This window comes from Polyodon spathula, chromosome 21 (genome assembly GCF_017654505.1).
Source record: "Polyodon spathula isolate WHYD16114869_AA chromosome 21, ASM1765450v1, whole genome shotgun sequence".
NCBI lineage: Eukaryota > Metazoa > Chordata > Actinopteri > Acipenseriformes > Polyodontidae > Polyodon > Polyodon spathula.
The window spans coordinates 22109030-22136524 of record NC_054554.1 but is presented as its reverse complement, the minus strand read 5'-3'; the positions used below and the strand labels follow the sequence as shown (position 1 = coordinate 22136524).

Below are 27495 nucleotides of genomic sequence, written 5' to 3'. Positions count from 1 at the left end.
AACTCGGTACAGTTTGATACATGATACGTAAAAACATAGGAATTTTACATTTGGCAGCCTTAATTTAATATAATATAATAACAATAAAACATTTTGCACTTACTGTTCATAAGCCACTTCTCATGCATTTTTTTAAACATTTCTATTCTGTGGTAGAAAGGTCCTTATGCAGCTGATCTATATGATGCAGTAGAAATATTACGATCTTGGCAAAACCGAACACCTAAGTACAATATTTCTACAGCTGCAGAAGCAGCAACAGAATGCTTTTCTTCATCTCCATGAAGTGACACCTTCAATTTCAAGGTAAAATAAGCGAACTGCCCCCAGAACGGATGCAACCGTGCCAAGACCACCTCTTTCATGTGGTCTCTGGACGGTTCGTTTTAATCGGTCCCGGGAACGTTTGGAGCTTTCACCCTTAAGGGCAAACGTTCCAAACTCAAACGAACCGTATAGGGAAACGGAATATCAGGCAAGTGTGAATGGGGCCTTACAGTGCTTAATTAAGAAATACTTCTGTGTGTTCTCCTTTGTACTTCTGGATGCTGAGTCGTGTCTTTTTTTTTTTTTTTAAGACTGTGTTGCCATTTCTGTACAGATTTATTGAAACATCGCACAACAAACTATAACAGCCGCCACTAAGCAAATCCTTTGCATTTCAAAACAATATCTGCTCCTGAAAAGACCTAGCCACAGTGCGCGATTCAGATGAGAACACACCCCAAAAGCCAAAAAAATTAAGTTCATAGTGAACTTCAAAATGTCACACCCACCCCCCTGCTTCCTCCCTCCTTTAACCTGAAGCACTCCTCATTTTTACGCAGAAACTCTTCCCCCATCGCTTTAGATCGAAGCTTCCGTCTCATTGCACTGGTGCGAGTCTAATACCAAACCGTTCTTTTGAAATTTTAGCCCATAGCAGAGCCTCAAACCCTAGCTGCTACAGCCAAAGCACACCCGTTGGCATCTCTGTGTAATATCAACTAAATTTCTAAATTAAATATTATGATGTCCTTGTATACATTGTATACGAACACAACCACAGTATTGGCATTGGGAGTTTATTAAAACAACTTCTCACTTTTGTCCCCGAGCCTGGTCACTTTTCTGCCGAAGTTCCTCTCGATAAAATCCTTCAGGTCTCCATGCTGGGGATGGAACACCAGCTCCCACTGAGACCAGTCTGCCAGGTCCTCCAGCAGGGGGGTGTTCAGTAAACAGGCCAGGGCCGTGTCTCTGCTTATGTCTCCAAGGAGACCCACTGCATCATTAGTCTCAGCCAAGCTGTGCCTGAATAACAGCAAGGGACAGGGTTCATTCATACATAACAACACGTTGACAAGATTTTCAGTGTGCCAATTTATTAGGACATGTCTACTTGATTTGGCATTGTCCTAAATTAGAAGTGTAAATCAGGTTGATGTGGCATGTGATTCCTGCAGCCCTATAGCACTGTATGAACAGCACAATTGCATACAGTCTACCAGAAATATTGAAAGATTACATGTGTGGTTGCACATTAAACAGGTGCCACAGTAGTGAGGATAATAATGTTGGTAAGATGCTCCAAGACTGTTCACTGGAGTGTATCAGCAATGGTAAAATTAAAGGAATGTGGTCACTAAGAGAGACAGCTGTGGTTGCAAACAGTTAAGTGACAGAAGCATTCATTGAGGCCAGGCAAATCTGAAATATTAATGACTGAATGGTACAACTTCTCTCAATGTCACCATCAAAGTTCTTGTATGTATGTATGTATGTATGTATGTAAGTAAATTAAAGCAAACTCTTTTGAGCAAGTGTGAAATTACAGGCAAGCTTTCATGTTTCAGGATATCTAAGTCCCCCAATGTGGATTTATGATTTGATCAATTTATACCCCACCAGGACAAGCCACAGCTGTGATTGAAGCAATCCAAGGAGGTTCCCAACAAAAAAAAAAAAGCTTTCAAACAATCTAGCTGAGGCTAATCCCAGCTGGGTTTATATTGATCAAATCAATGCCCTCGGCAGAACTACAACCTGTAAACTTTAATTATAACATCATTAACTTCTGAGTATATGATACGGTTTCTCAGTTCCAGTATAAATAGGGGGGCAGCTGGCCTTTGTTCATTTGTAATCATATTAGCTTTTGAACTGTTTAACTGATTCCCATATTTTATTGTTGAACTATTTAATAAATAAAAAAAAATCTCAGTCTAGTCTTGGATTAAATCAAAGCTATGGTGCCTATAAACAAAACTATAAATCCCCACATTATGTATTTAGAACTTCCAAAGTGAGGGTCACCATATATTTGAACTAGCACTTTACTACTGGCTAAAAGGTAGAAATGATTCTTGTAACTTTTTTCTTTAGCTAACATTTAAAGTAATTGTATCTAACAAAATAGTTCCATACATTTTCTCCACCATACACCACTTTCATTTTAAAATATGATATTTGGTACTACTCTAGGTTAAACTTTTAACGGTCTTTCATCTGGAGGGTGAAATTATTCCCACTAATTAACTGGCTTCATTCCTGTCAATAACCAATTAGCTGCTTCTCCTGTTGACTGACATGCTTTCAGCCAGTAACATGCTTTGACCCAGAAGACACAGCTGGAGTAAAATAACCAAGGAAGAAAACAGATATTTATGCAAACAGATATGTATTTAACCTATACCGCTTTCACATAGACGAGTTATGACAGCTCAGAACTGGCATATGCAGTATTTTTGTCTGTGTGAATTGCCTATACCGTCGCAGCTGTCATATTTTATGATGTCTTAACTGCCTGTGTGAAATGCTATGTCGGTACTAAAGCTCTATAGTGGGCGTGGATTAAAAGTCAACATCCAACGTGACTGCACACCGGATGCACTTGTTCAGCCAGGTACTCAAAATGTTTCTCTTCCCATGCGGAAATGTTTTTTCCACTCACTATCTGAAAATCTTGTTTGGGAGTGTTTGGTTCCAAAATACATCACCACGCTGGTGTTCCATTACTCAAATTGACCGTTCACATGAACATCCTTTATATATAGCAAATACCTGCATCCACCTTATTTTCGCTCACTGAACATCTGGACTCTCTTTCTATTACATATACTGCATTGGTCTGAAAGTTGTACTCACATGATACCTTTAACTGTGTGAAAGGATTATGATGGTTTTATTCTGGCATAGATTATGTAATTTCATGCTGTGGGAATGGGTATTTAAAAATATATATATATATATATATATATATATATATATATATATATATATATATATATATATATATATAATGTAAATGCCTCCTGAGTAGTAGCAGATATCATGTTTTAGAATGAAACTACAAGTCTGGTATAACATGTGTTCCTTCATGCACATTCGAGACCTGTGAATATGCTTTGGTAGCTACAATACTTTAATCTCTTGTAATAGTGAATTTAATGATTCTCAGGCGGATAGTACTTGTCAACATGATTATCTCAATTTTTCTGTATCATGTTATTTTATAAAACCGCATTGTTATTTATTGTCAGTTCAAGCAATTTAATAAGTCATATACAGTAGCGCAGTAAAAAGGAGTCTGACCTTGCGTCTTTGATGAGCAGTGCTGTCTCATAATACACCAGGCTTGTTTGATTGCTGGGGTTGTCATCATGCAGTTTGTTCTGGCGCTGGACTATGTTCACTAGAGTTGCTAATGATCCATATCCCAGCTCTCTGCTGTCTTTCACTTTGTAGTGGCTGCGCAAAGCAGATTCAATGTCATGGAACTAGGATATGAAAAAATGTTGTTCAGTATACAAAACAAACGAAGGCACAGCATTTCAACAACATTTATATGTTCGAACCGCAAAGGATCACTTATACAGGTGTCAGTAACATGAAAAAGTACATCACCTTAAGCAAGAAATGCCTAAGCACAGGATCATACAAAATCAGGCAAGTGGTTTCCAAGACATAGCCTTCAACTGTTCATTTTTCAGCATAGCCTGCTTAAAATCACCTCTGCCAATGCCAACCTCTGCCTGTTATCACCACACTGAAATGTCCTTCCCGAAATGGGAGTCAATGGGGTCTAGCTCCTGATAATAATGTCACGTTGTTATTATCACACTCCGTTTAGTGTTAATCACATTTATCAGGGGTGGGGACAATTATACTCTCAAGGTGACCATGAACGCAAAGCATTCTGAAAGCAAGGCTTGCACGCAGAGACTAAGGTAAAGTTATTTTACCCTAGTGTAGTTCCAGATAAAATGAGATGTAAAATGCAGTACATGGATTTCCAAATGGTGCATTTGAGACCTATATTAGTAGACTGACATGCATTGAGGGGAACGCTGATAGCATTATTTTGTTAGATACAATCACTATTAAAGTGAAAGATGACAATTCGATTTCAGTCCCCTAGTATTTAGACACGGCAGGTGACAGATGCTCAGTTTAGTGGTCCATTTCCTCCTCTCACCCAATCCAGTTTACAGTAACTTACTCTCTCTTGGTCTGCTACGCCGCACTGTCTGATTAGCTCGTATATGTCCTGCTGACTGGGTCTGTAGCCGCAAATCCTGGAGTCTTGACTGCTAAGGACTAAGGCAGCTCCACCTGCCTCCTGCAAAACCTGGAGGAAGAAAGAGGACAGCTGAAGGTTAAGAGGGGATCTCAGCTTTAGAGGTGCATACTGAGTCTTGAAATGAGGACATATTGTGCTGTGGTTTGGTTAAATCCTCACACTGAAAACTAGCAAAGTTCTGTTAATGTTATTATAATTTTAATTTGCAACAATCTGAGTGTTGATAACTTATGAAACACCAGCGCACACACATACAGGGGATCCTCATAATCACTTAATACGCGTCAGTGGAAGGTTTAAAACACTGCAATAGAATCACGTCAAACACAACCTGAAACGTCTATGTTATTGTTATTATTTGTTTACTTAGCAGACGCCTTTATCCAAGGCAACTTAGAGACTGGAGGAGGCTAGGAGTATATGATAAAAGTTTGGAAAACATTGGTGCAAAATCACGCCATATATGATGTTCACCGTGAATAACCTGGCATAAAACAGAATTGTGAACTGCACAATAAAACATTTGCCCAGTGTGTCACTATCAGACAGATAAAACCACGTGATCAGAGCAGAATGGTCCCCATTTTTTAAACAAAGACCCTAAACAAGGATTCAATTGAATAATTAAGGACATGGTTATAAGTGCCAAGGTTTTAGTAACACCTTTAAATAGTCTCTTGATTTGTATTAATTAATTAAAAAGTAAGCGTATATGACAGGTCATGATACCAGTAGAGTGCACCTGCTGGTTCCACTACAGGGAATTATAATGCTTGATTGAGCCATCTCGCAAGAGCAAATTTTATAGTGACACACTAAATGGGTAAATGCTTTATTGTGCTGTAGACAATTATGTTTTATACCAGACATGCTTAAAAGCACCATTTTATTGCAGCCACCTTCTCCTAAAATTGACTCAAAGTCATTTCTCACCTAGCTGACGATCCAGTTTGTTTATATTTCCCAAAAAATTATTTTAAATGCCTGGAAACAACCCATCCCTTTTAATAAATGCACTACTTTAGCCCAGCAGGAATGCTTTAGCACTGAAGGCTGTGGAGGGGTGAGACGAACATACCTGGGAGTGCTTCACCAGAAATTCAAGGAAGGTGCCCTGATTCATGTTGACAAACTCTTCAAACTTAAAATGCTCCAGAATTCTTCTCTCAATTTTGGCTAAATAGGGCAGGTTGAGGAGTCCGTTGCAGTTAGACAGATGCTTCTGTAAATTTTGTTTCAACTCAGCTGAAAGTGAAGGAAGAAAACTGTTCTACTACAAAACCACCAATTTATAAAACAAACCTCCCTTTATGCTGTAATAAGGCATGACATAATTCAATAAGGTAAAAAAGCACCTATTTCATATGTTCCTTTAACTCTCAGATTACATTATTTTTCATCATGTCCCTTAATCTGGGGTGTTTTCAACACAGATTAATAAAGGAAAAAGGAAAACATAGGCCAATACAATCTGCTTTGCAGGCAAATTAGCTGCTTCTTTGTTAAATTAAAACCACCATCAAGGGCACAGCAATAGTTGTTTTGCATTAAAACTGTGAACCAACATTCACATGAATAAAACCCCTACCCTCACTAGGTGGCTGAACGTTGCTTTTTTGTTCCTTTGGTTCAGCAGGCTTGTGATTTTTCTCTTTGGCTACCAAGTCCTGAGGGACCTCCAGGGATCCACAGCAAATGGCTAACTGGAACAATGCCATAGCCAAGCGATCTCCCACCACCCTTAACAAGAAGTCCTGGACATGCTAAAGAGAATAAAGAACAGCAATATATATCAAACAAGTATTGTGGCACATGCTGTATACGTCAAAATAGCGGAGCACAATTAAAATACCACTCAAATGGAGTCAGAAAATTCTGGATCCAAATCCCAATTCAGTAGAAATAACTACTTTTGTGTTAATGAATCTCAGGGAATCAAATTAAAATCCTGTTTCTAATGGAATCAGAAAATTCTGGATCTGGTTTCAACATTAAAAAGACACCGACAAATACCGTATTTACTGTAGTTTCTTAGGAGTATTTCAAATCTCAGTACAGAAGGTCACACAAAAAAACGAGATATTCTTTAGATATAAGTACAACTCTAAAGTGTAGATTTATTTTTTAATTTTGAATAATTTCTTTCTGTTTTGTTTAAAAAGCGGTTTGGTAACAGGAAGCAGCAGCAACTATTTATTCTATAGCATTGTTTCAGATATCTGCAGAGTTCAAATTGAAGTATAAAACACAAGCAAAAAACCAAAGGCAGAACAAAGGAAAAGGGGAACCGGTGATTATATACTATTGCAGTCAGAGGTAAGAAGACATTGATTTACACTGCTTTAAATGGAGCAGACTTCGGTGTATTGTCTTGGATCACTGCAGTACCTTGGTCATCTTCTTGTTGAAGACGCCCTCTGCGTTGTTGAAGACCTCCAGCACAACCTCGGCTGCGGTTAGGCTTGCGTATTTTTTCCGCAACTCAATGCTGCCCCTGGTGGAGAATAGCTGGGGCCCGTTCGCCGGGTCCAACAGGGCTTTCTTGATCTTTCTCATTTTGCTCTGAGCTTCTTCTTCGATTTCCTTCTCGATTATCATCCGGGCTTTACCCATCGACGCATGCTCAGAATTTTGTGCTTTTCTCAGCGTCTGTTAAAAAACGCATATTTTTTAACATATTAATTTTAGTAATTTATTATCACATACAGTCAGTCCGTCGCCTACCTGTCTGCTGTGGTGCCACAGCAAGGGCAGACATTATAAAAAGGAAGGGGTTTGGCAATTGCCTCTAAGTAGTTTTTCTAATTGGTGCAACAGAAAGATTGACACTGGGGCGGGTTTTACTCTCTGGCGCTTCAGCATGAAAAACAGAGTGCATCAATGTAGTGGGCATGGTATGGTAGCAACTCAACGATGTAGTAAAGTTAATGACATGCGTTTTTTAATAAAATGACAAAGGAACGAAGCAAAGTAAACTTTGTAGTCAAGTCTTTACGATGTTAAAACATTTATTTGTCACACAGGTCCCGAGTACCTCCTCAACCTGCTGACCTGCTATGTCCCTGCCCACAAGCTGAGGTCCTCCGACTCTGGCCTGCTGGTTATACCCAAGCAAAAGTGCACCACACTTGGACAATGCTCATTTAGCTTCTTGGCTCTGACTCTTTGTAACCAGCTTTGGTGCGTGATGCTCTGACCGTAGCTCACTTTAAATAGACTCTCAAAACCCATCAGTTCTCTCTTGCTTTCTATGCTCCTTAAGCCTGATATCTGTTATTAGCTGCTGCTACTATTTCACATATTGTTACTATCATGTATTCTGCACTTTCCACTGTACTATTTCATGTATTCTGCACTTTCCACTGTATTCACTGTACTATTTCAGGTATTATGCTACTATCATGTATTATGTACTTTCCACTGTATATCATTTATTATGCATTTCTCTACTTGAAGTATTATGGATTTTCTTGTATCTACTGCACCGTGTAAAGCACTTTGTGATGGTGTTCCACTAGGAAAGACGCTATATAAAATAAAAATTGATTGATTGATGTGATTATTTGCTTATTTAGGGTTTCTTTGCTTAGAAAATACTAACCAGGGCTGTCAGGATACATCATAATGTAAAATATCGAGTGTGTGTGTGTATGTAGATATGTTTTAAACGTTGACAACACGCATAGCATTTAAACATTCATAAAAACGCACCAGAAGCACATATCTACTAATTGGTATGTCTGAAACCAGCTGTAGAAGTGTACAATGATACTGGATAAGCATGCTCTGTACTCAGTTTCATTCCCTCAAAATTTAAAATTTAAAAGATCTTACGGAGACTAATAGAGCGATGCTATGGATTCTGATCCCCAGCTCGTAGGGAGAGTCACAGTTATACTGATCCACCATGAACTGCATGAACTCGGCCAGATCCACTTTACTTCTGTAGGCTCGATGTTCTCTCATATAGGCACACAGACTCTGCAGAACACAAGCAAACAACCAAGACCGGTACAATGGAGGAATACAAAACAATACTGGAAAAAACTAAGAAAAAACACCTGAATAAATATGTGTCTCAATTTATGTCTTTAACAAAAACTGATTTTTGTGATAGTGTTTTTTTTTTTTTTTCATGGCACTTAATACTTGGAGGTTCTAGGAGAATAAGAATTACACCCGACAGTCATAGAATACATTATAAGTCACCATGGAACCTATTAGGTACACTACGCTTATAATTTTGCTCAGTGTGTAGATCTCACACTCCATGTCAGTTTCAAAGAATTTGTATTGTATTTTCTCTTGCACTCTTTGTAGGAACAAAGTGTGCCTGAGAAATACTTGAAACTTAATTTGGAGGTAGCCACCAAACAAACATACATGAGAAGTCAAGTGCCTGTAATCTGAACGTAATAAATATCAGTGGAAAATGTTTTACCTTTAAGATATCCACTGTCTCAATTTCACGTATATCCTCGTCCTTCAAAGTGCTGGGAACTTTAAACATCTTGTAGATCAAGGGGAGCTTGCACAAGGGACCGAGTTCTAGTTCTTCAAAGTGTTTCTTATTTTTCAGTCCAGCCAAGCACTGTCCGATCTCGTGCAGGGTGCATACTGTCCGAACTGCTTCGAAAGCCTTTCAAAGAAATGCAACGGTTACCGAGCATCCTCACAACATGTTGTCACTTATCCATAACATTCAAATACTCACTTTTAGGGAAAGGATCTCTACTGGATCACCTCAGACAGTGTGCTTTGAATCTCCCTCACTACAATCTTGGCTGTGGGCTTCTTTGACCCTTGCAAAAAACGGTTTGGGCTAGTTTGTCTCAGCAGGCTTCAATGACCCCTATTGATCAGGTACCCTTCCCAGACTGGAGGATCAGCAGGTGAGAAAAGGCAATTGATCAATTTAAAACAAAGGCCCATATCTGTTTTAGTGTTTACTCTAGTCTATAACAATAAATTTAGAAACAAAGTATTTTTTCCCAGTTCCGTTCCATTAGGTTTATACTGTTTCCTATTACAATCTTTTAACCAAAATAAATAAATATAAAAAAAGCAACACATACCTCAATGAAGATATTGACTTCCCTAAGGGTACGAGAAAGTTCCTTAACTGCAGGAAGATCTCGTTGTGGTATGATTCCATAGCGCTTCAGTGCCGGGATTCTTAAATGTCTGCAGATCCTGGATATAACCTAAAAAGGAGCACATTAAAGGGGAGTTCAAACCAGTGGTTTACAATCATGTCTTATTAGGTTAATTAACAGGCAACCTAATTACTGCAGCTCTATAATGCAGGACTGCCACACACCTTCACTATGGTAACATGCTCTCCATCCGATGCAATGGCCCGGATGAACTCTGTTGCCAAGGCGTTTGCTTCCTCCACGTTGACTCTTCTCCGATCTCCACCCAGCATATCATCCGCTTGCAAAGCCTCTACGGCCTGCATGTTGGACATGTGCATTTCTCTCATCTGGGAGTGGTACGCCTCTTTGAACACAGGGGAGCTGCTCTTCTGTTTTTTCATGGCTTCTTCCTTCAGCTCCTTCTGCTCCGATCTGGAAAGCTTTCCTCCCAGCACTGGGAAGTCTGCTGATTTCAAGGAGAGAGGTGGAGATGCAGCAATGGGCTGCCACTGGAAAACCTGCGATAGACCCTCTGTGGTAGTCTTCTGAGGGGTGACTGCTTTCAACTTATTATTGTTAAGTAATGTCATTATTTAAAACTTAGGGGGGTTTATTCAATTAATCTAAACTGGCTGATATCAATGCAAGTGTATATCTGTATGTGGAAGGGTCCTATTTTAATTGACGTCTGTTTAGATCATTTATTTTACTGTACCCTTGCCTTCTTAGGAAGTTTGAAATTCTTCAGATTTGTTCTTACTGCTATTCCTCAAATACTGTATCTTTTAAGGTCTGTGTTAAGGTGCTTTGACTATGAGTTATGGAGCTGCTCTTCAATTCTAGTTTCCTGCTGTAGACATCTGTGATGCAGGCTAGATCAGCCAAAGTGAATTTATATTTGTAAGCAACAACACCGTGAAGTGCACATTGCCAGCAAAACAAGAGGTACCAAAAAATATAAATGTGACACATGTATGGAAAGATGTGGCAAAGTATGGAAATTCTGTGCTAAAGAATACCAAGTTTTTAAACATCCATTTAATAATAGTGATATAAAACAGTGCCAAGATATACTTTATACAGCATGTATGCAGACTACAGAGTGCAAAGCTCATTATACAAGGTTAACAGCCAAACTATAATAACACTACAGCAGTCTTAGTGAGCTATTATATAATGTGAGCAATGACTCAGCTACTCCTCAGGGCTGATTAGAATGTAATAGTGATGGCAATGTGCCTGGTGGTCGAGGCACAAGAATATTGTTCAGACATGTTTGAGCTGCATTCCTGTGGCAAGGGCAAGTCCAGTGTCAGGTCTGCCACGCATTCTTATGTGTACCAGGCAAAGCAGCCTACTTGTGACAAGAAAAATGTGCATTTTAGGAGTCAATTTTAAGTTCTGAGCCCACCTACAGGACATTTTACGCATTACATGTTGATGGTATATTGGAACACCCATTCACTGCAATCGTACAGTAAACTGCAAGATAATTATAAAACACAACACATAGGTTTAACAAAGGCTTCACTGATGTTATTGATATCTACAATACAAGTGTAATTTCCAACTGTAGTCTATGAAATCTGTTAGACTGGCCAATGATTTGCATAGGCTTAGATTTTTAATTAATGAACTCAATTTGCAGACCTGAAGCTGGCTTAAAACATAATATGTTTTTGATTATCTGTAATGCACTGTATGGTTTTTTGAAGAAGCACATATCATTATATATAATAGCACCCTCTCTGTTCTTATATTGGAGTGTAATTATTTTATAGCCACAGGGGATATTGTCAAGCTGTGTGTTAACACTGCAAGGCTAGGCTATGTGAATGGTAAACTATTTAAAAAGCAGATGATCCACTAACTGAACATCATTGCATTGGTGTAGTTGAGAAAAATGATAAGAACTCAACAGTGGAGCAACAGAACCCAGAACCACATGGAATGATTGCAAACACCATCCAGCTGTAAGGGGGTGTAAAAAGGCAAATGAAATGCCATTGGAAACTACAGTACTTATGCTCTTATAATAGGGCTTAGCTAAGAAATAATCCTAAAAAATGACTTGAGATGCACTGATTTATATAGCTACCTCAAGAGATTACTATTGAGTGTTCAAGGTTACAAACAAGAACAACAAAATATTTATTGGTTCCATCTTACCTGCAGGGCTATTCACAGCTGGCTGTGCTTGAACACCAGGAGTCGTCTCTTTTATTTGTTCGATGGCAACTGCATTATAAAGAGAGATATACAGTTGTAGAGGCAATTGAGTCTTGTAATGCAAATAGTAAATGTTCTGAAGCTGAGCCAAAGACACAGAAGCAGCCGGGACTATTTTGACCAGCTCTGTCACATTCTGGAGTAGCTGTTCTTCAGTCAGTTTCTTTGTAGGAGGACTAGGACTCAAAGAAACTATGGAAGACATTATGCTGGACTTGGGTGCAGCTGGCGTATTCTGCTGAAGTTCTTGATGAATAAAAGGAAAGCTTTGTGTCAATTCTTAACTCATTTACAATATTTTCATCATCATTCAAAAATTCATCCCTGAGATTCCTTGTGAGGTCTGGATTGTCATTTATTGTAAAAATGTAACGTGTGTGATTATTTCCCCCTGCACAGTAGAACCTGACGATTAAAAAAGGGGGACAGTATTAAAAATAAAAGCACCGTAATATAGTATTTAGCAATTTACAAAATGTAATCCGACAGTATTTTATTTTATGCACCAAAGTGTGCGTTAACTCAAACAAAACTTTAGTTTCAGCTTTTTAATGGTACAGTAAATATATTAATCACTTGCTTTCTTCTATTTAAGCGAACTTACTGACAGCTACCATCTAAGGTGAAACAGCATTTTCAAAAACACTGTCTTTTTGACCGCCTCCAGGTCTGCAGCAATATCCCTCTCGTCATTTCCAGCACATGGTTTTTATATCCAACTGAATCATTTTGTCCTGCAAGAGCTGAACTTACTGTTCTAGACACATAAGGTTGTGATCAGTTTCCATCTGTAACGTTCAGTTAGTACCAGCATGTATAAATGATACATGCTTGAGGTTCATATCATATCTGACAGGATCGGACCTCTTAGGTTCTACTGTATTTCACTGAGATTTAGAATGTGCAACCATGCTCCCTAACCACAGTAATCTCCACGACCGCGCAGGAGAAACAAAAGTCAGTGGGCGTCCTCTAACCCCACGACCAAGCCAATTGCGTCTTTACACCCAGGGCTCTACAGCGAATGGCAATGAGTTACCGACCCCTGGAGGACAAACGCTAGCCCTACAGGAGACTACTTTGAGCTCATTTGTAGGGTCCCTATAATGTCAGGAGGCGAACAAATTCCTAATTGATACTCCCTAATCTGTCAGAGGACCAAAAAAATCACCTTCTATCCAATCTCTAGAGAAGATCGAGAACTTGGCCCTGCCAGAATGTGAACATGCACTCTCCTGACTGTATGACTCGCCCAACACAGCATGTGGTTGTGCCTTTAACAGACGAGACACTCAATATCATAGGCAAATTTGGCCCAAACTATATTTATAGTCTTGAAAAACAAAATAGCGATGGCCTGATAACTCACAGATAAGGAAGATTACAGCGAGCACAATTATGAAAGAAGACCAGTATGTCCACAGTCTGTACAGAACAGCATATCATAAGAAACTGACATTCCCTCAATTTGCTAGGTGTATCTGAGTGACATGTTGCTTTTAATTACCTCTTGCCCCAGGAGAGTCAGCTGGCTGAGGGCTTTGCTGTTTCTTCACAGCAGCAGCTGCCATCGGAGGCTTGCGTTTGACTGCAGCTGCAGGTGTGGGATCCCTGTTCTCAGGCCTGTGGTCTGCACCGAGGAGGATAAGTTCCCCTTCTAAGTGCAGCTCATCCTTCATTGACTCTATAAAGGCAGTTAAAGAAGGGAACCCCAAAGTGGAGACTGTCAGGTTTCTTTTGTATCTCTGACTGTAGGTCACAGTGAGTCTCTTCAGGTGAATGCCATCCGGGTTTAGTTTTAGGAGTTCAAGGACATCCCGTTGAACCTTCTCCATCGTAACTAGAAAACAAGAAGAGTGTATCAGAAACGCAGCAAAGGACTGTGGGTCTGTTACATGCACACCCTTTCTTTGTAAAAAAATTAATTTGCAGAAAATTAGGAAATACTAAAATAAACTTAACTAGAACTGCCAGGCAATTTTACAGCTTCCAAGCGGAGTACCAGCTGGAAAGCTGTAGCACTGCAGCACAAGTGTCAGCAACAGATCAGTTTTATGGCGCCATTTCAATTCAAAAGACTGCATTAGTTCATTATCTCACGATGCTTTATAACTTTAAAGAGCATAGTAACCAATACCCTATCTACACACTGTGAGGAGTTATAAGCAAGTTTTACATTTAATTTTAAGACGAGGTCAAAGGTCATGATCAAGGGATTATTTGAATATAGCATATATGGGTTCTTAAATGTGTTCCATAGTAACCATTACCCTATCTGCACCCTGTAAGGAGTTATAAGTTAATTTTACATTTGACCGAAGATTTTGAAAGGTTTTAAAAGAAATAATCAGGTGGCCAAATAGGTTTATGCACAAACACCATTTTTGAAAAAGTCAATTGTATTGATACAGGGATGATGACTGTCAACTTTGGAGTTAATCAAATAAACCGTTTTTCAACTGAAGTGGTTTTAAATTTAAGAAGAAAATGTAGGTCTGGCGACCATCTTGTTAAACAAAAGAACACCATTTTGCCCTATTTGAATTCCACTGTCCCCAGGATGATGCCTACCAAGTTCAGAGTTAGTTGGTTAAACGGTTTTCAAACAGATGCACTTTGATGTTTGGAGCGCGTTTCTGTGAATTTGGTGGCAGCCAGATTGATATTATCACAGTTACTTCGGCTTCGCAAACCTGAAGCAGGTTTGGTTGTTGATTATGCCAAGTTTCAGATCAATCGCTACACCGGTTCCCAGACTTGTAGGACTCAAGTCACATCACGGGCGCAAAAGACTTGGACTTGACCTTGTGTGATTCGGACATTAGGGCTCCGTGACGTGGAGATATTAACGACGAGTCCTTTTTTATTTTTTATTACACGAGTAATATTAAGATACTCGGAAACCTGTGCACAATAAAAACCCACCCAGCAAAACAGTTTCATAAGGAATAAATAATGTCAGCATGGTAAACAATTAAGTAATTATTTTTCTTTACTACTTTATACCGTGTTCTAAGTTTTTTAGGCACTGTAGAAATGTATTTCTAAAACTGCATTCTTGAAAAATATGTAATTTGACTCTGCTGAACTCCCTGAACATTGGTCTTCTTAATTTTGAGTGTACTGAAAACAAAAATGAATGAAAAAAAGAATCATATAAGTTATAACCATACTTTTAGAGCTTCTTAATTCATATCAGAAAGTCGCTGTGTGATTCAGTATTCTGTGCTTTGCTTCTACTCTCCACTCGTTCCCAGCACACACCACCACTGTTAGCAAGGAACGTCAATGAAGTCACCTGGCAAATTCAGTGTAAATCTAGGCACTAAATCTAAAATTGCCTACTGTCAAACAGGCACATATGTCAGACATATGACAGGACGGACTGATAGCAAAAAACCCCAAAAAAACCACAACGACCAAAATGAAAAAAATGTATTACGGATTCACTGTGCAGTGTCAACCTAGAATTCTGTCTGTGTAAGCTTTTCAGTATGATCCTACACAAAGGGGAAATACATAAATACACCGTGTTTTGTGTAAAAGAGAAGAGAGAAAAAATACTTTATCTGAAATCAAATGAACTGAAGAACAATCTTGTAAATGCATCATTGTATTGCAGACTTAATAAAACTGCAAATGCAATAAAACTGAAACATAACGTTTCTGTTTTGCAAAACAAAAAATACAAATATTAATAAATGTACTATTTAATAACACAGTATATACACAGTTCTGGCAATGTCTAAAAGAGATTGGCAGATTTTACCTGAATTGAAATCAAAGTAGGTGCTATAGTCAGAGGTGAAAGTAACTTAAAATGTCTTACCTGTGCAGTATTATTTTCAGGTACATGTTAAAAAGTGGTACTCGCGCATTACTAAACAACTTCTACTAAGAAAGCAGTGAAGCGTCCATTCAAATCTGGTATATTATGCTGTTTTCGGTCTTTTACATCTTTTTAAAATGTAATTGGTCATATTTTCCAGGCTTTTACATAGTTTTTAATGCAAGTTATCATATTTTTCCAACATTAAGAAAATAGTATAAGAATATTCATCATATGCAATACACTGGGTCTTGTACATTTTAGTTTTACTTGTGCAACTTTGTGGTGGACTTCTCTTTTAAGAGAAATTAATTGTCTGTTTTCAGTTTAAGTTCACAAAAATTTTTGTTTAATTTGTGTAATTTTTTTTACAATAGGAAAACACACATCAGATAGCAAGTGATTTCACCTTACCAAAATCTGACTGCGTACCATTTTCTGACGTCATGCTTTGGCATACGAACCACATTCTGATGATGTACCACTTTCTAACACTACAACGGCTCTATAGTCCAGATCATGGCTTCTATCAAAGTGAAAAACAACGTCCACAAACTTGAATTTGAAGCTTATCTATAAACTTCAGGTACATTCAAACAGAATTACAATTCCAAAAGAAAATAATGGCAGACAAAGGCATTCATTTCTTGTAAACACAGTAATATCTTGATTATCTAAACTAATTTATCCAACTGCCACTGGATAACCTGTTAAGATTTTGGACAATGCTAATTTGTTGCCATGGAGAAAATGTCTTAACCAGTGATCTTTGGTATTTACAGTAGAATACAGTAGGTTAAATATTTAAAAAGGTACAGGGGTCTATTAAAACTATTTTAGTTTTGAGGTGAGCATTTCTCCAGTTTAAATATTCTTTCAAAATTCCAGCCAAACGTATTCATTCTGAATAAGCTGAAGTATAATTAGTACCATATTAAAGTAAAGAAATATCTTTAAAGTAGCATAAACCCAGTACCCCATCGATTACTTTCTAAACAAGGAAGAGAAACACTCCTGTGGAAAGTAGTAATGTGTGTTTACTGGAGGATACGATTTATCTTTGACTGTCATTTATCTGTGTTATAGGAAAATGTTTCACTACTGCATAAGTGTTTACATATTCAAATATTACTCCCAGAACTAAATTATTTCAGCATTCTACAGTGCAGTAAATATTGTGTACTGTAGTACATGTATTATTACATTACATGCATTTATTTATTCAACTAGAAGAAAAATTTAAATGTAAGCATTCATAATTATCAAACATGTTGATTGCTTCACTCAAACTAAACTTTTAAATGAGTCTTCCCTTCTATGTATTCTAAGTAACTTTTATAATTCTTGCTTTGATGCCAATTGTTTAAAAAATAAATCAGAATTTTAGAATTTCCATTTACTTCTTACAACTGCATCTTAAAAACATTTCAATATGTCATCATTTATTTTGTAATACAAGTTAGCTATATTGCTAAAATAAATAAACCTCATCATCTTAAAATCACACATTAAACTAATAAAGACATTTCCTACCTGATATACAAGAAATATTTTTTTCTAATGAATGCAAGACATTGCTTTGAACTATATGAAGAGATATATCCTAGCAGTTGCAGTCTGCTAATGATGAGTTTTGTTAGCATTCCCTTTTTGTACCATTTCACACCCTACAGGATTGACTCTCCTCCCACTTGCACAAAATGAGGAAATTGGAACTGATAACAACTCTTACTGTAGAAATGAAAGTGCAAGTATTGAATGCAAGTTTTTAATCTTTCAAGCATCCTTTTCCTACAGAGCATGTTATATTAAAAAATTTTAAGAGAACTTACCTACAATTTCGAGTCTCAAAGTTCTATCGTATGTCGAAAAAAAACTGGAGTAGTCATTTAAAATACTACCTCAGGAGCGAAAGTTAAATATATATATATATATATATATATATATTATATATATATATATATATATATATATATATATATCATAGGAATGTTAGTATACTTTTTATTCAGAGATTCTGATAACCTGGGTTGAAGAATGCCCACAGCGAGTTGTATAACAAGCGAAGTAGTTCTCTAGAAATGTATAAACCTCTACAATTCACACTACCTAAGAACGTGCGACTGTCAATTTTTTGAAAATGCAAATTGGCTGATGGCAATCACAGTGTTTCAACACATGTTGTTCACAGATATGTATAGTAGCGTGGGGGGAGTTTAGAAAGCTATGAAACATGCTTTTAAATAACAGTAGCAGTTTGTTTAAAACAAGGACAAGGGTCATTAAACATGGTATTTTTACCACCTCTAGACACTTTACCATACTTGTGAGTTGCACTTCATTTGCATGAACACGACACCTGTCCTGGCACAATTTTTTTAAGCATCATAAACCACATATCGAGATGGACCTCCCCAGCACGAGAGCCATTTACAGTGGAATTACCCCTTTGACAGTTCTGCAACTCATTTAGAATATGCCTGATTGCTGGTAACATGCATTAGTGTCTTTACTTGTTTTGTGGTTACTCTGTCTTTTCATTTATATAACTGTTAGGCCTTAAACGTCCATATGATCAAGCATCAATTAATGTGTACATTATGGGTAGCTTAATTATATGACACTTCCATAATTGCAGACCTCAGCAAATCATGAAGGCAAAGCATGGATCGAGCTGAAACCAGTTCCTCACAAGACGTTTACCATAAAATATCAACTACATTAAGTATGGTTCTTTAACCAAGAATGTGTCCAGCATATCAAACAGCATTCTACATTAGGTTAAGATTTGTTCAACAATTTATAAACTTGTAGTCCTTTAATTACATGCTTTACCAATTACAGCAAATTGCACTGACAAAACGTTGAATATAAAATACAGCAGAATATGCATGACATTCCTTAAAATGAAATGTCGTTTCATTTGGTGAAAATGAATTTGTTTGTATGTAAGAAAGTGGGAAATGTTGCAAACACTGGTATAATGATGATTACAAATTCTGTACTTTGATTTTTGGTATCCAGGGGCAAATATGTAACACAATTCCAAAGAATGAAGTCACTTTTACAAGACAGAATAGCAGTTTCCAACAGTGTTCTTATCTGTTAAAGGAAATGTTGCAAGCCGTTATTTTACTTCTCAATAAACAAAACAGAAACTGCTCTCAAACAAAACCTGCTGTAAGTTTCACTTTCCCCACACCAGAAGCCTCGGAGCTATTTCGGTTCTGGCTGCTTTCATTGGCTGTCAAGTGACTCAGCACCCTTAGCAACACTACACTCTATATAACAACCCCATGTGTGCTCGCCTCACAACAGCAACCAATTACATTTGCACAGTATTAAAGGGAACATTGCATACTGCATTCCAGCTACAAACTGAATTTATGAAAAGTACACTTTTTTTTTTTTAAATTAACTTAGTTTTGAAATGACACCTAGGCTTTTGAGTTTATTATTTTTACAGATTGCCTGTTGCCAATTCAAACAATGCAGGTTTTCCTAGGCTATCTTTGACATGCCTTACTGCAAAATCCTTCTGAAAAAAATCTATTACAGTATGCTCTATATAAACCTTTTAGTTGTCTATACAGATATATCTACAGAAGTGACTGTATATGTTGCTACAGAGCATCCTATAAAATTAGATCATTATATTCTAATATGGATTAATATACAAGGCTACACATACAGTGCCTATAGAAAGTCTACACCCCTTTCAAAATGTTCACCTTTTGTTGCCTTATAGCCTGGAATTAAAATGCATTAAAATGCATTTAATTTATTTTTGTGGCTGGGCAAAAGCCCTGCTTGTGTAAATAGTGTGTGCGGGAATGTAAGGTTGGTAGGGAAATAGTTAATGCTGTCCCAGCTAACAATGGTGTGGCCATTCTCCTATTAGGTATTTGAGTGCTAATTGGAAAATGGCCACCTGTATAAAAGCAGGGGGAAATCCTTTGTTTGGGGGAGAGGGATAGGTTGCAAACTTTATAGTGAAGGCGAATGACTGTATTGTTTTGTTTGAACTTTTTATTTGTTCCTGTTTACATTTGTGTAATAAAAGTGCTCAGTATCAGTACGGTCAGCCAATCAGCTTCCAGTTCTAGCGGGCACGAATAGATGGTAGATGCCCGCTGGAATGTCTGAGAATTCAATTTAAAATCAATCAAAGTGCTGCCTTTTTCTTTTTGACGTGCTGTATTTAAGCATAGTTCACATCTATTGTACAGTAAATACTAAACAAAGATACAATTGGTCCAAATTAATTTCATTGTCCACCAAAACCAGCCAATCAATATTTACCATCAATGAAAGCAACCAATCCTGTACCTCCAACTGCCGAGAGCCAATCACAGACTGTGTCAGCTTGACTGGACACAGCATCTTTCAACAACAACAAAGTAACACGCAGACAGTTCAGTGAAAATGAAATACCTTTAAACATTTCCACTGAATAAGGCCTCTGGTCACTGTTAGTTTCTGCCAATTCCTTGACCATAGGCCGTGGCGGTGTTGCTGTAGCTCTTACTGTCTTGACAATGTTCTTCTCTCCCTGGCGCTCCACACAGACTGTGTCCCCCAGCAACAGCAGCAGATCCTTCAGACTGGCAAAGCCGTATTCTGACAACTTCAGCTTCCGATTAAACATTGTTTTGTAACTGTTCCGTATTTTGGATAATTCAATGCCATCGGGAAAATACTGGAACATGATGTTCAGTTCCTCTCGAAGTTGGGGCAACTGGTCATCTGATGAAGGAAACTTAAGTAGTTAAAGTCTGCACACAAAGGTCTGCACTGGTTTTCTTTGCACGATGTCTGTTTGTTGCATTTAGAAATCTGGTTATATATATGGACACTGAATACATTTCAAACAGTGTTTGTTTGAATGTTTGCACAAAATAAAAATTGATTAGCACTGCTTTAAAACAGTTTTCAAAGTAAAGAAAATTTAACCAAAAAAGAAAGTTCAACTTCACATTATTTTTAGTACCAGTTGTCTGTCGTGCTGATTTTAATTTTATCTGAGAAACAATAGCCTTGCAAGCTGTGTGGTTGGAGACAGATTCTTGTGTCGCTCTGAAACTGTCCGACATTGCACCTGCAGTCTTTGCTTTAACAACGCTACCATTCACCTCGAACATGTCCATGGACTCCAGCAAAGATTTTAAATTTCTAAAGCCATAATTATTCACAGCAAGGTGTGTCTGGTGCTTTTGGGCATAAGCTTTTCTTATTTGTTTATCTGAAACACCCTCAGGATGTTTCCGGCACAGTTCCAGGATCCACTCACACAGTAACTCTATGGGATACCCTAATAATAACAATAAAAAAAATAGTTGGTCTGTAAAGTACAAAGAGGTAACAAAATATCTTTTGTAGGTTTAACATTTTACTGTTAACCCCTTAAAGTACACAAGGAATTAAGTGGTTGTTCAAAAGATTTCTTCTTAATATACATTTGAGAGTGACTCCAGTATCACGAGGAGGAAAATGTGTCTTCTGGAATTATTTTTTTATTTTTATTTTTTTATTCTATTGCATCTCTTCTGCAACACTCCTAGTGGATGTAAGAAACACCACTTTTGTTCTGCAAGGCATTTCTTACAGATATATTTCTTGTATCCATTAGGTGCAGAGTGTGGCAGGGGGAAAGGTTAACGGTTACACTCAGGCGTACCAGTTGCACTAACAGATTAGACATGTTTTACAGCTATATTGAAGCCACAGGGGTGCTTTAAACTTTAAAAAGCCACCAGGCTGTGAGGATCGAAAAAGAAAATGTACAAAGTAAATTGTGCTGGACTATTTTCTTAGAACATCTTTACTAAGTGGAAAGGTACCCAATGAATCAGTACAAGCGCAAGGTAAATCTTTTAAGGCATTTTTTTTTTTTTTTTGCTTTGTTTTAAAAACAAAATGGTAAAAATGGTTTTCTAATAGCGATAGTGCCCTTTCAATGATGGCTCTACCGTGATAGTTGACCTTGACTTTCGTTCCTCATTAACCGAGCATGCTTAAACATACTGACGTCCATAGAAGTTAGCAATGGTAAGTAATGACATGGAACTGGCTTAGTGCCTCCTTTACAACAAGTTACTGTGTGTGTATCATTATATCGAGTACAAGGAGGCTGTTAATCTGTCCATCCCATAGTCTCTCTGTACTGTGTCATTTTAGAGTTTTTCATTTATCTACAGAACCGCTTGTAATATTGTGATTGTGAGGGAGTTGTTAATTCCAACCCTCAATAAAAACCACTAGAGCTAACATAGCCGTTTCATCGTAGTGTATTTAACACTGCACCGTTTAAAAAGGACTGGTTGGTGTTACAAGGACTGAAACAAAACGTTAACTGTGCTAACTGCTTGTACTTTTAATTTGTATTTGTACATATAAACCATACGATATATATTGCAAAAGTATGTAAATCACTGTACTTACCAGCTGGAGGAGGTATTGGTGTTGTTGCTGGGAGACCTGTGAAAGAAAAAGAAAGTTAGTAATCTGTGTAAACATGGCAAAATGAAAGGGAGCACACTTTTGTTGGACGAATACTGCAGGAGGGTGATGTTTTAAAATACAAAATATACAGGAAAAAGAAAGTAACTTCCCTTTTGTATTTAGCTATGGTTTGTTTTATTTGGGCTGCCGCCAGTGACACGCTGCGGGGTCGAGCGTGTGAGTAGGTGTGTGCGCACCTAAAGCGCATGCACTGATAATGCAGCTTACTACTCCAATGTAAGGGGGAGGGGGGCAGTGAATGCTAATTTTAGTGATATAGGAAAATACCTACATTAGAAATAATATTAGCAAACAAAATAAAAAGAAATTAAAATCTAATGGCCATTCTAATGTACTTTATTTGGTTTCATGTAAAGTATGTAAATTAAATGTTTCACCTAGACAGTAGTTGGTTACTGTGGCTTGATAGCCTGAAGCAGCAGCAGCAGACAGGTCTATAACTGTTTTGGTGTTTGCAGAGGCTAATCTTCTGTTAAAGCTGAGCTTAAGCCTTTATTTGGGCTGACTATTTATTCACTTTTTTGGGGACTTTTGAAGAGCTCTGTTTATTTCTCCGCATTTAGCTTTTTTTTTTTTGTTGTTGCTGTTTTGAGAATAAAAGTTCAAATATTGCGCCTTCCACTTCAGACTTCCTGCTTTGCTTTCTGCTCACCATTACTGCAACCTCACAGCGATTAAACTTCCTAATACCATGCTTTAGAATAAGCTCTTGGTGTACGACAGTCTCCTTGTTTGTCTGTCTGCTTATCTCTCAGTATGTCACGCTTTTACATGTCTAGAGAAGCCATTAACCAGATATAGGTCATGGGATCTACTTTTTCATGTTGCAGCTCTCATTTAGAATTTACAGCTTTAGTGGGGGATGAATGCTTATGTTTTTGCGTTGCGATTATGTATAAAAACAAACAAAAATAAATGTTCACTAACTTGAAGCTTTCTGTGTTAAGGCAGTCGTTGCCAGTGGATTTGGAATAGTAATGGGAACATTGGTGAAGTTCTCAAATCTTGTTCTAGGTGCTGCAGCCTTCGCTGTGAGCCCCTTTTTATCAAACTGGAGTGTAACTGTGTCCAGCATGATCTCTAGCAGGTCCTCCAGACTCTTAAACCCATACTGCGCAATGTTCAACTGCTTGCTGTAGGTTTGTCTGTAGATAAATGGTAGCTTCAGTACTGGGATCCCCTCTGTATGAAAGCTGCAAAGATGATAAATTTCTTCCTTGAGCTGATCCATGTTGTAAACTGTAGAAAAACAGAGAAAGTCTTACATAAAGCGTGATTACAGGAGCTGATCAACAATCACCAAGATGAAAAATCCCCCCAATTAGTCAACTGGAACTACCCAATGGAATGTCATACAACCAAACACAAATACAACTGGCTACAAAGAATATACATAAAGTAGTTATGTCATTACTAACAGCAATACTAGCTGCTACATAATGGATCTATCCACAGAATAATTCAAATTATGAAATGTCTATTATGCTAAAATCACTGCTAATGTAACCAATGTGACTGTGCTTCAATAAATTGAGTACTGGTGCTTTCTGCCATCACATACTGTATTCATATTATTATAATACATAGTAGACCCTGGTCTTGATGTGATACACCCATCTGGAAATTGTCCCTATCAGATGGAAATTATGTCACATTAAACTTTGCTGTTTAATTACTCTCATTTAACTATGTAGGAGAAATGTATAGGGTGCTGTGTAAAAAAATAAAATAAAAGCTGATCTTCACCCACTCGAGGTCAGAACAGTGAGCAAACCGCCCCGACCTCTGGTTAGTGGACATCTGCTTGTATCATACAGCCATCTTTAAAATATTCTACAATTATTAGGTTAATGTGCATTAAGGTGGATGCCCCAATGCAGAAAAGTAAAAAGAAAACCATTTTAATAACAGTGTGTTAAACTAAACAAACCTTAGAACCAATGGCTGCACAACACTGTCATCAACAGCTATTGCTTCCATTTACCATTGGTAGACTACAAATTTAAGTACAATCCTTTATGTACAACTTTCATTACAGAATGCTACAGTGAACCTTGTTTTCCTTTAAACGTGTATTTAATAAAGGGTAAAATCATTTTCTCCCGCATTTTATTCAGAAGGCCAAAAGAGAATGCTTTTGCTGATTTTAATACAGCTCATGTTTGCCAACATCCATTTAATGTGGTTGTAACTGGTTCTTACAACATAAAACAGAATTCAGGCATTCAAACCCCTATAATGCAAATCCATACTACAAACATTTTGGAAATATTTAGAGGTGTGTGAGCCAATATGAAAATGGAACAGAAAACAGACCTACTGTACATTGTTGATAATCATAAGAAATGTATAGAACTGCAAGTTTTTTTTTTTTTCTTTACAGAAGTTGAAAACTAGCAAACCACCAGCTCTGAGAAATATACACCAGGGTTGGTCATTGCTGGAATTCTGTTTACTGATGCCTCAACCACATTACTTCATGAACACCTTACATGGAATACAACTAGTTTTTTTTTTTTTTTTTTTTTTTTTTTTTTTTTTCCCACAGCTGTGAGATTTAACTATAGTATTTCTTTTTTTTTAATACACTTCGATTTATATCAGAATTGGATAATGTAATGCATGAGATTAAGTGGCGACTTAACACAGTGATGATGGTCCTTACCGTTTTCGCTTGGCACACTGTTCAGAAAACCGTGTGACCTTATTATACGTGCTCGTATGTGCATGTTTTTGTTTTTTGTTTTTTAAACAAAAAAACAATGATTTGCAACATAGTTGGACTACTGTTAAAGTGTTTAGGAATGGACATTACAAACCAAATTAAATTTAAATTGTGTAATTTTAATTTAAGAATAAGCAGTTTGAGTTTGTTTGCAATGCGTATGTATTATTTAAACAAACAACATCTCACACTGAGTAAGTCGGTTTCAAAAATCAAAAAAAAAAACAATTAAATTGCACCGATTGTTGTCTGCGAAACAGTCCCACTTAAATTGTCTTCCAACCCAACTGGTGTTTTTGGTCAGTAAACTATATCAAATGTCAGCAGATATGTCATAAAAACAACGCCTTTTATATGCCTGATAAAAACAAAATGAACGGTGGATACACTATACACAAAACACATAAACTAATACATTGCACACAACACAAATGAGTTTAGAGTAGAAAATATCCTACCGTTCCAAACGTCTAGCTACAGAATAGTTTACTTTGTGTTGGTGACATACGCACCGCCGAGTAGTTCCTACACAACACCCTCCCTTGTTTATGTCACGAAAGGAAGGAGAGATTATGGGTTAATCAGTGATGTAGTCGAACCAGAAAGCGCCGTAACGTCAGTCGGGTACTTTTTTTCTACAGACAGGACGTTGACTTAAGAATTAACTTAACAATCTTTACCAATTTGTTATGAAAATGCTTATAAAATTAGTGCCTTGGCACCAATGAGCGATCTACTTTCCGTAGTGAAATCAATTAGTATGTCCACTGAATAAGCATTAGGAACAAAAACAAAATCAGTGTCCGATTCCCTTCATACCAGTTTTGATGGTACACTCAGACTATGGTACCAGCGCGTATTTTAAATGTTTGTAAAATTAAGTTACACACCTGTCACGCACACTTATTTAATTTAAGGCAGACGTCCTTGTGATGCAAGGAAGAGAACGTTATTAACATATTACACACAACAATAATACTAAGGCTAACTTTTTTTTTTTTTTTGTACAAATGCTGACAAAGACAGCAAAAGTGCATCCTAAGACTGGCGATAAAATATGTTTCAATTTTACAAAAGCATAGTGCTACACGTTTATTTAAAATATTTAAACAAACACTTAAGTTATGTTATAAACTGTGTATGTCTTTATTTGTGTATGTGGTAGGTCCAGGGGGGTAGGGGAAAGATATTCAGAAAGCAGTGTAAAATTAAATTGTCCAGAAATGTCGGCAGATAGTCTGTAAAAATAGTTCTATATATATATATATATTATATATATGATATATATAATATAATAATATATATATAGATATATATATACTATATATAAGATGTTCTACAAGTTGTGATTGAAGTTCAGCGCTGGTGATTGTCTCGTTTTAATTAAACCTCACAGACTCCATATTAGGTTCAACAACAACTTTATTGACAATATGTTACTTGACATGAACACTTGCCTGGTTCTCATAATAGTTAACCCTTTATTATCTCCTTTTTTTTCAAAATAAATTTTCACACTCTATTCTTGAGTAAAGGCACTTATCGTTGTCTCTTTCTTTTCAAACAAAAGCATAGAATTTATTAGCAAGGCTTTTTTTTTTTTTTTTTTTTTTTTTTAGTTCAGTTCGTTTTGCTTCTGTATCTCTGTGGTTTCTTCACAACTCGTCCGCCTGATGTGGTGATTTGAACAATTTTGAAGGACTTGCATTTTTATCGGATTCCTCTTGAGTTTTGCTTATTGGTAAGGTCTCAGAACTTTTATGTATTTTTCTACCTCACAGGTTAGGGTAATCATTTTCTTGATTTTCAATTACATTGGTTGATTCAGGACAGTGTAGTGATTCATTCACTCTGCAAATACTTTTGGCTTCTCCTGTACTTTTGTTCATCTGGTGTCTGTACTATATAGAACCTTGGCTCCTCAGTTATTTCAGTAGCAAGAGTAGGATTCCAGATCCCTTCTTGCTGTAGTCTTACATTTTCTCCTATAGTTTTGGTAATGGTTTTGTTCCTCGATCAAAATACAGTTTCTGTGCCTGTTGTCTCTGTTTAAGAAGTTTCTGTACTTCATTACACAAAATCTTTGGAGTCAGCAGCTGTGGTGTGGTAGAAAGCCTTCTTCTCAATCTTATTCCCATCAGTAGCTGAGCCAGGGACAATCCTATTTCATCTAATGTATTTCGAAGAGCAGGGCCAAATAGGGGTCTCTTCCATCTGCCGTTGCTTTCTTCATCATGTGTTTTAAGATCTGCACAGTACGCTCTACCATTCCGTTTGACTGGATTAGGATGACCACCTGTTCCTAATTGGGCGGGAGAGTCCCAAAATGTAAAGATCAAGTCCCGGTCCCGGGCTTCATGCCTCCGGGACTGCATTTGTCCCATATTTGTAGACATAGTGCAATCTTACAGTTTGGAGCCACAGTCAAACCATAACATACCTGTTTATAGCGATGCATAGCACCACCCTGTCTCATTATTTTGCATTGCTC

The 27495-nt window shown here is 37.3% G+C and overlaps 1 protein-coding gene across 4 annotated transcripts in view; it reads right to left on the bottom strand.

The window, feature by feature from the left end:
• Positions 1–25736, bottom strand: part of LOC121296096 (protein NO VEIN-like) — an 83765-nt gene extending 58029 nt beyond the window's left edge. Inside the window, exons 1-16 of one of the 4 annotated variants that reach the window (XM_041221292.1) lie at positions 25463–25736; positions 23207–23518; positions 22199–22234; positions 20192–20503; positions 13436–13768; positions 11869–11937; positions 9882–10165; positions 9637–9765; positions 9003–9200; positions 8396–8542; positions 6950–7210; positions 6150–6324; positions 5640–5806; positions 4481–4609; positions 3574–3758; positions 1085–1293 (exon numbers count right to left, since the gene is read on the bottom strand). In XM_041221292.1, coding sequence (XP_041077226.1) covers positions 1085–1293; positions 3574–3758; positions 4481–4609; positions 5640–5806; positions 6150–6324; positions 6950–7210; positions 8396–8542; positions 9003–9200; positions 9637–9765; positions 9882–10165; positions 11869–11937; positions 13436–13768; positions 20192–20503; positions 22199–22234; positions 23207–23510 — 2938 coding nt within the window. In that variant the 5' untranslated portion in view covers positions 23511–23518; positions 25463–25736. Of the gene's footprint in view, positions 1–1084; positions 1294–3573; positions 3759–4480; positions 4610–5639; positions 5807–6149; positions 6325–6949; positions 7211–8395; positions 8543–9002; positions 9201–9636; positions 9766–9881; positions 10166–11868; positions 11938–13435; positions 13769–17290; positions 17380–20191; positions 20504–22198; positions 22235–22656; positions 23519–25462 lie in introns of those variants that run through there. The other 3 variants (XM_041221293.1, XM_041221294.1, XM_041221296.1) reach the window with 3 other exon arrangements.
• Between the last annotated feature and the right edge of the window lie 1759 nt (positions 25737–27495).